The 8,998-nt window shown below is 40.5% G+C and overlaps 1 protein-coding gene across 1 annotated transcript; it reads left to right on the forward strand.

Moving 5' to 3' along the window:
* Nucleotides 1-214: 214 nt before the first annotated feature.
* UTP3 (UTP3 small subunit processome component) lies at nucleotides 215-1,918 on the forward strand. Its single transcript, XM_039251764.1, has one exon. The coding sequence runs from the start codon at nucleotides 427-429 to the stop codon at nucleotides 1,849-1,851; it is 1,425 nt and encodes a 474-aa protein (XP_039107695.1). The 5' UTR covers nucleotides 215-426; the 3' UTR covers nucleotides 1,852-1,918.
* Nucleotides 1,919-8,998: the final 7,080 nt, after the last annotated feature.

Below are 8,998 nucleotides of genomic sequence, written 5' to 3' on the forward strand. Positions count from 1 at the left end.
GGGCCCCCGCGACCTCGACTCTCCGTCCCTCGCGATCCCACGTCCCAGCCACGCCCAGACTCGCGAGAGGATGAAGTCTCAAAGGGCTCTACGGAACGGAATTTCGCGTATTTCTAGTTCCTACACGGAAGGATTTTGATTCACCGGAATAGATTGGCAATAAAGTGCAAAAGCGAAAAGGGAAGTGCTCCTAACGAGACAAAGCCTACGGGGCCTAGCGGAAGTCCTGGTTCACACGCCACGCGGAGAGGATCCTGGGGGCCGGAAGGAGGTGGAAACCGTAGCCGACCGGTTCATCTGTACGCTCTGCCGGGAGTAGAGCGCGTGGCGGTTCCCGGAGGCGTGTTGCTGGAGCGCGTGGCTCGTGCGCGGAGGTCAAAGGTGGCCAAAAGCCGGACGTCGGTGTAGAACTTGAGATCGTGAGTTATGGTGGGGAGGTCGCGGCGGCGCGGAGCGGCCAAGTGGGCCGCTATGCGAGCCAAGGCAGGTCCCGGCCCAGCGGACGACAATGAAGACGACTCAGAATTGCCACCCTCTCCAGGGGACTCCAGCTACTATCAAGATAAGGTAGATGATTTCCATGAGGCCCGATCGCGCGCCGTCTTGTCTAAAGGCTGGAGCGAAATGGAGAGTGGGGACGAGGAGGAGGATGGCGATGAGGAGGAGGAGGTTCTGGCCCTAGATATTGCTGATGAGGACGATGAAGATGGAGAGAGTGCGGGGGATGAAGATGAGGATGACGATGATGGTGGGAGCTCCCTGCAGAGTGAGGCCGAGGCATCTGTGGATCCCAGTTTGTCGTGGGGTCAGAGGAAAAAACTTTACTATGATACAGACTACGGTTCCAAGCCCCGAAAACGACAAAGTCAACAAGAAGTGGAGGAGGAGGAAAAAGAGGAGGAAGAGGAAGCCCAGCTCATTCAGCGGCGCCTTGCCCAAGGCCTGCAAGAGGATGATTTTGGGGTGACCTGGGTAGAGGCCTTTGCAAAACCTGCACCTCAGGAAGATGAGGCCGAGACCCGGGTCGTGAAGGATCTGGCGAAAGTTTCAGTGAAAGAGAAGCTGAAGATGCTGCGGAAAGAATCACCAGAGCTCTTGGAACTGATAGAAGACCTGAAAGTTAAGTTGACAGAGGTGAAGGATGAGCTGGAGCCGCTGCTACAGTTGGTGGAGCAAGGGATCATTCCATCTGGAAAAGGAAGCCAGTACTTGAGGACCAAGTACAATCTCTATTTGAACTACTGCTCCAACATCAGTTTTTACTTGATCCTGAAAGCCAGGAGAGTCCCTGCACATGGACATCCTGTCATAGAAAGGCTTGTTACCTACCGAAATTTGATCAACAAGTTGTCCGTTGTAGATCAGAAGCTGTCTTCTGAAATTCGTCATCTCCTCTCATTTAAGGATGGTGCTGGAAAAAAAGAACTAAATTTAAAAGCCAAACCCACCAAGGCCAAGCCAAAATCTGTTTCAGAGACTGTTGCTGCTGCCTCTGCTGTTACAGGTATTTCTGATGATTCTGATTTTGATGAAGAAGCTGCACTGAAATACTATAAAGAAACAGAAGATAAGCAAAAGTTGAAGAGAAAGAAAGATAATGTCGAAGAACAGACTCTTGAAGATCAAAATGCAAAGAGAGCCATTACCTATCAGATTGCTAAAAATAGGGGACTTACACCTAGGAGAAAGAAGATTGACCGGAATCCAAGAGTTAAACACCGCGAGAAGTTCAGAAGAGCCAAAATTCGCAGAAGAGGCCAGGTTCGTGAAGTTCGTAGAGAAGAGCAACGTTATACTGGTGAACTCTCTGGCATTCGTGCAGGAGTTAAAAAGAGCATTAAGCTTAAATAAAATTTTCACCTAGCTTAAGTTTTTTTGGCAGTAATTTTAGATCAATAAATTTTTATTTTTAACTGAAGTTATTGTGTTGATATATAATACCTAACCCTAAATTTTAAAAATTCTTCTCGACAGGGAAATTTGGGTTATTGCTCAATTTTCTTTCTTTCTTTCTTTCTTTCTTTCTTTCTTTCTTTCTTTCTTTCTTTCTTTCTTTCTCTCTTTTTCTTTCTCTTAATAGTTTATTGTCAAGTTGGTTTCCATATAACACCTAGGGCTCATCCCCACAAGTACCCTCCTCCATTTTTCTTTCTTCCTTCCTCTCTCTTCTTATTTTTTGATCCTTTAAAGTCATAAATTCATACTAAGAAATAGTATGGAAGTACTTTTATATTTGGAAGCAATATGAAAGTACTTGGGAAAAACGATGCAGTTGAAAAAAGTTCTCCAGTATTCTTTCAAGTAGTAGCCTATGAGAATTTCACAGCTGGTTGTGGAGCAACAGTCAAACTTAGAATACTTGCATCATTTTTCTTGTAAAGTGAAAAGAGTGCACCTTTGCAATCATCTTATTTGTAAGAGTCTGTAAAATAGTTCAGACATATATTTCACTTACCTAAGTGTAATTCTTGAGCAGGATACTTGTTAATAAATAGGTTGGTCACCTTAAAGATTTTGTATATTGTGTGTACTAAAAGCGTAGGAATGTAGAGTAACTTTGGTTAAAAGTAGAGATGCTTTAATTACATTAATTGTGATCATTTTCTAACAGGGGTGACCTATTAGTAATGTGGTAAATAAGGTAAAAATTCTATTTTCCATACTGTACTGGTGACTTGCAGCAGTTGCTGTTTTGTATACTCTCATTTGCTAAAAATTTGGTAGGATTACCTACTGCTAGGTAAGTAACAAATTTAAATGGTAAAAAAGTTACATTTTTCTTTAGTTATTCTTGTTTTATGATAGGAAAGAGATGCTGAGACAGCAAAGTTAAAAAATACTTATTTTGGGGAGAGTGCAAAGGTGGGGAGGAGCAGAGAGGGGGACAGAAGATCCAAAGTGGGCCCTGTGCTGACAGGCTGACAGCAGCAAGCCCGATGTGGGGCTTGAACTCATGAACCACAAGATCATGAGCTGAGATGAAGTTGGACACTCAATCAACTGGGCAACTCAAGTGCCCATGAGATAGTGAACTTAAAAATAGTTGGGGTGATGCCAGGGAAGGAAATGACAGGTCTAGTGAAGGAAAGCACAAAAGATGTTCTAACTATGCCACTGTTCCTTCAATAATATCTCTAGCTGCTAGAGATGCAGAGATGGTCACTGGTTAATATTTATTAAGCTATTGCCATGTACCAGTTGTGTGTCACCTAATTTAACTTTTACAATAACTTTGTGAGGTGTGGTACTGTTCTCCGTATATCATTTATGTGGATGCTGAAGTTCCAGGAGGTTAACTTGAAAAAAGACACAGCCTTGGGATTTGGACCCAGACAGGCTTAATAGGAGCCTTCATTATCTTTCTCTGTGGCTTATAGCTCCTTCCTCAGGAGCACACTTGTCAAATTATTTTATCTTTTGTTTCCTTATAAAGAGGTTGGTTAGAAATAAAATGAACACTTGGCGCTAAGGTACTTTTGTAATCACTTTATTTGTACTTTGTTATTCCTCACAAATTCTACTATCTATATTTTAAAGATGAGGAAACTGTGACCCAGAAAAACCACTTTCTCAAGGTCATGTAGCTATTAAGTAGCTGGATTTCAATCCAGCCTTTCTGGCTTCAGAGCCCCTTCTACACTTCCTTTTCTGATATAGTAGAAAAAGTACAGGTTTTGCAGTTAGTAGAGTGCTTTTGCATTAATTACTTGGCCCTCAGACTCATTTTCTTTGTCTTCATCTTGGTCTAACTTGGAGATGATATAACGATAGTTAAGAGCTGTGAGATAATACAAAATATATGTATTAGCTCTGCCCCCCATTCTTGGCACAGAGTTCCTAAACCCTTTGTTAACTCCCAAGTGATAGCACTAGGAACATCTTTTTGTTTTTTTTAATGTTTGTTTATTTTGAGAGAGAGAGAGCACACACATGAGCAGGGAAGAGGTGGGGGGAGGGGGAGAGTGGGGGGAGAGAAAGAATCCCAAGCAGGCTCCACACTCAGTGCAGAACCTGACCTGGGGCTCTATCCCACTACTATGGATAATCTGAGCTGAAATCCAGAGTCCAATTCTTAACCACCTGAGCCAACCAAGCACCGCTTGGAGCATCCTTTGATCTAATGAGGTGACTGAGTGGGCTCTTGCATGGATCTTGGATGAGGGCTGATCACCAGAAATACCAGGCCATAATTAGAAGCTTGGAATTTTAAGCCCCACTCTCCATTCCCTGGAGAGGGAAGAAAGGCTGGAAATGGAATTAATGATTGATTGTGCTTATGTGAGAAAGCCTCCATAATACCCCAGCAGTATGAGATTCAAGGAGCTTCCAGATGGGTGAATGCATCCACACTGGGAGGGTGATACACTCCAACTCCATAGGGACAGAAGCCTCTGCTTGGCACCCCACACCTCACCCTATACATCTTTTTATCTGACTTTTCTTCTGTATCTTTTATCATATCCTTTAATAAACTGGTAAACATACATGTTTGCATGAGTTCTGTGAGCCACTCTAGTAAATCAGCTGGACCCAGGGAGGAAATCATGGGAATCTCAGATTTATAGCTCATCAGTCAGAAGCATGGTAACAACTTGAACTATCCAGGTAGAGAGTGTCAGAAGTGAGTTAAATTGTACAGCACCCAACTGGTGTCACAGAATGGCTCGGTGGGGGAAGAACTCACATCTGGTGTCAGCAGTATTTTGTGTATAGCAGTAAAGGAGAAACACAGGTGTAAAACAGTTTTCCCAATTTGAGGGTAGACTAGACTATCCAAGTTCCTAGCCCAAAATCACTGAGTCTGTGATTTTGGTTACGTCATCTCTCTGTTCCTTAGTTTTTTCATCAAACAAGAGTATTATGAGTAGTGTTACCTACTTCATACAGTTTTTACAAGGATTAATGAAACTTAGAAAAATGGCTATTATACAAAACTCACCTAGTAAGTGTTGGCTTTAACTATAGGGTTGTGAGAACACATCTCACACGCAGGTGCTCAGTGAATTGTAGCTAATAATATAGTGATTCCTATCATTACAGGAATATAAAGAGTAGTGTAGTCATATGTAAAAGTGATTGAGAAATTGAATATCCTAGGTTTAGAAGAAGAGGGGAGCACTGGGTGAACACTTGAAGGAATATAAATTCTGGCACAAGACAAAATCTGGCACAAGACAAAAAGCAAGGGAATGAAGTTAGAGGTTAAAAATATCTGATGCTGTATGTCAAATCCCTGCCAGATGTACAACATTGTGGTGAGGAAAAGATGTTTTAAAGGAAGAAAAACCGGGGCACCTGGGTGGCTCAGTCGGTTAAACGTCCAACTTTGGCTCAGGTCATATTCTCGTGGTTGGTGGGTTTGAGCTCCGCATCAGGATCTGTGCTGACAGCTAGCTCAGAGCCTGGAGCCTGTTTTGGATTCTGTGTCTCCCTCTCTCTCTGCCCCTTCCCCGCTCATGTTCTGTCTCTCTCTGTCTCAAAAATAAGTAAAAACTGAAAAAAAAATTGTTAAAGGAAGAAAAGCCTTCCATTTAGGAAAGTGGAAAAAAGTTAAGCCTGTTAAATATTCTCCCAAATGTCCCAAATACTTCTTCAGAGACCTCACAATACATTATAAACATAATTCATTCTGGAATAGCTAGGATATAGATGGTGCTATCCTAATTCCAAATATAAAAAATGGCCTTGCCTGATGTGAAGTGATAGCTAAAGAAGTAACAAAGACTGCTGTATATAATATTCATGTCACCCAAAGTTTGTATTTACTCAGACATTTTTTAAAGAGCACTGAGATGTGCTGGGTACCATTGTAACTCGGGAATCATAAATTGATAACTACTCAGCGTGATCACTTACCATAGTGACTCCTTTGGGGATTCTGTCTGGGGAGTCTCACGGGTAACAGTTCAATAAAATAGATTACTGGTTTCTGGCATTAGTACAAAGCAGCAACCTGTTTTCCATCAGCATGTTAAGGTATGGGTTAACTACTGAAAATTAAAATATTAAAAATTAAAGTAGAAGAAAATACCAAATTAGTGATACAGTGACTTACTCTACCTGCTGACTAGCTTTGATGTAGTTTCTCCAAGCCACAGTTTCTTACCTATATTCTTATAAAGGAATTCATGTATCCCTTTCATTTTTGTGTAGAAATAAATTTATTTAGCAGACCTCAATGGTCAAAGCTTTTTGGCAAACTGGGGAATTACTTTCTGTGATCTTACACATAAAAAATAGCTTTGGCAACTTGAATAATTATATTCACATATCTGACACAAACGAATAAATTCCACATCTGAGGAATGGCTGGAGTTACCTATTCCTTGTCTGAAGTAAAAAATTTTTAAGTTAATATGTTACAGTAATATAAGTTAACATTACCTAAGTAATTCAAGAAAGGTGAAGGTGAGTATAATTTACATCTCAGAGATAACAATGAGGAACATGTACCACTGTCTGAATAGTAAATGATCCCGAAAAAAATAGTTGAATCACGTAGGATTCAACTAAAGTTCCAGATTATTCAAACTGAATGTTGCTTCAGGTCATAAATCAGAGTTTAAAAAAATTCTTTTAGATAGTGATTCTTTTTAACACATTTGCATTTTGCCATTAAATGTTTGAACACAGAGACAGTATAAAAAATTTACCACCACCCAAATCAACAAACATTAACATGTATGTTTTAACTTATGCTTAAAGTATGGGGCACATGAGTGGCTCAGTTGGTTAAGTATCTGACTTCAGCTCAGGTCATGATCTCGCAGTCCATGAGGTTGAGACACTTTGGGCTCTGTTGACAGCTCAGAGTCTGGAGCCTGCTTGGGATTCTGTGTCTCCCTCTCTCTGTCCCTCCCCCACTCATAATCTCAAAAATGAGTAAATGTTAAAAAAAATTTTTTAAATAAATTTTGCTTAAAGTATATTTTCTCAATATCAAAGTTTTTAATTTGATGTACTTACTTTAGCTATGCATTCCAGATATGTTTTCTGGATTCCTTTAGCTATTCATTTTTGAAGAAGAAAAATAATGGCTTTTTTACATGTGCTTCAATGTGAAGTTTTAAATGATAGTAAATATTAAGAATAAATATTTTAAAAACTACAAACAAAACAACAAAAAACTCTTAACAAAAACTCTGGAGGAAATGAATAAAATAGTCTGCCTTAAACGATACAGGGTAGCAATTAGGAGTTTGACCTCTGGAGCCACACTGAGTTGAAATCCCAGTGTCACCACTTACAGTGTGTCCTTGGCCTACTTAATCTCTGTCCCAATGTCTTCACGTTGGACAATATATATATTATATATAAATATTTAAATAGTTAAACCATATAATATACATTTAGAATAGCACCTGGCAGATAGTTAAGTGCTTAGTGTTAGTTCCTATTAATTCATATAAAAAAATAATTTACTCCCCTTGAAAGAGTTAATTTTCTCCTTGGATCTATCATAGTGCTTTACAATCCAGAGTGCCTAAGGTGGTGAGTTTAAAAAGCAGATTTCCATTACAGATTCTGATTTAGCTGGTTTGGTGTTGATTTAGGGACTTGTATTTTTACCAGGGACCGTCAATGATGCTGATCCAGATGGTCTATAGAACACACTTTGGGAAACACTGCCCTGGGCATAATGGTTTAGGTTTCTCTTTGCTAATAACATGGACATGAATGAAACTAATTACAAGAATGAAATATGGTGTGGTATGAACATGGGACTACAAAACCTCAAACTTAATCTCATGAGAATCTGTTGAAAGCAATGGACCTTTCCCCTTCCCCAGCAGCCCCCCCCCCCCCCCCCCCCCCCCCCCCCCCGCCGCCAAACAATAACATAGGCTTAATCACATTTTACATACCACAAGTGGATTCCTGGACTCTCTGAAGCTAGAAGTCCTTGGGCCTCAGGAAACCTTACACTAGGGGACTGTTCCTTTTATCCTTAAGCATTGCTTTAAATGGCCTATGTTAATACATACACTAGGAGATCACCTTACGATGGGTGGGGGAGGGGTTTATTCAAAATAACTAGATAACTAAACAGAACTTTATTAACACTCATAATTTTTTACACTTATTAAATGAGCTCTTTTAGGCATACAGTTGACATTTGAACAACATGAGGATTAAGAACGCCAACATTCCCCAACCGCCACCCCCCGCCACTGAAAATCAGTGTATCATTTTTGAATCCCCAAATACTTAACTAGTAATAGCCTACTGTTGACCAGAAGCCTTACTGATGATACAAGCAGTAATTAACATCTATTTTTATATGTATTACATACTATATTCTTACAATAAAGTAAGATAAAGAAAATAATATGTTAAGGACAAGAAAATACATTCACCAATCTAGACTCAATTTATTGAAAAAAAAAAAATCCACAGATATGAGTACCTGAGCAGTTCAAACCCATAGTCTCAATGGTCAACTGTGCTTACATTTCATTCTTTTTTTTTAAAATGTTTTATTTATTTTTGAAAGACAGAGCATGAGCAGGGGAGGGGCAGAGAAACAGACACAGAATCAGAAGCAGGCTCCAGGCTTTGGGCTGTCAGCAGAGAGCCCAATACAGGGCTAGAACTCACCAGCCTTGAGATCATGACCCGAGCGGAAGTCGGACATTTAACCAACTGAGCCACCCAGGCACCCCATTACATTTCTAATCACACCACGTTCAAAGATACACATAAAAGGAAATTGAGGCCAAATAAATTTATTCCTTAAACTTCATTTTGAGTCCAAATTTTCTGAATTTTATCCAGCGTCCTGATGGCACAGAATTTTGAGAAGATATTATTTTTTAAATGTTTATTTTTGAGAGAGTGCAAGGTGGGGAGGGGCAGAGAGAGGGGGACAGAAGATCCAAAGCAGGCTCTGCCCTGACAGGTTGACAGCAGCAAGCCCAATGTGGGGCTCAAACTCACTCACTCACCACAAGATCATGACCTGAGCTAAAGTCAGAAGCTCAGCCAACCTCTGAGCCAC

This window comes from Hyaena hyaena, unplaced genomic scaffold, assembly GCF_003009895.1.
Source record: "Hyaena hyaena isolate Hyena2069 unplaced genomic scaffold, ASM300989v1 scaffold_395, whole genome shotgun sequence".
Taxonomy (NCBI): Eukaryota; Metazoa; Chordata; class Mammalia; order Carnivora; family Hyaenidae; genus Hyaena; species Hyaena hyaena.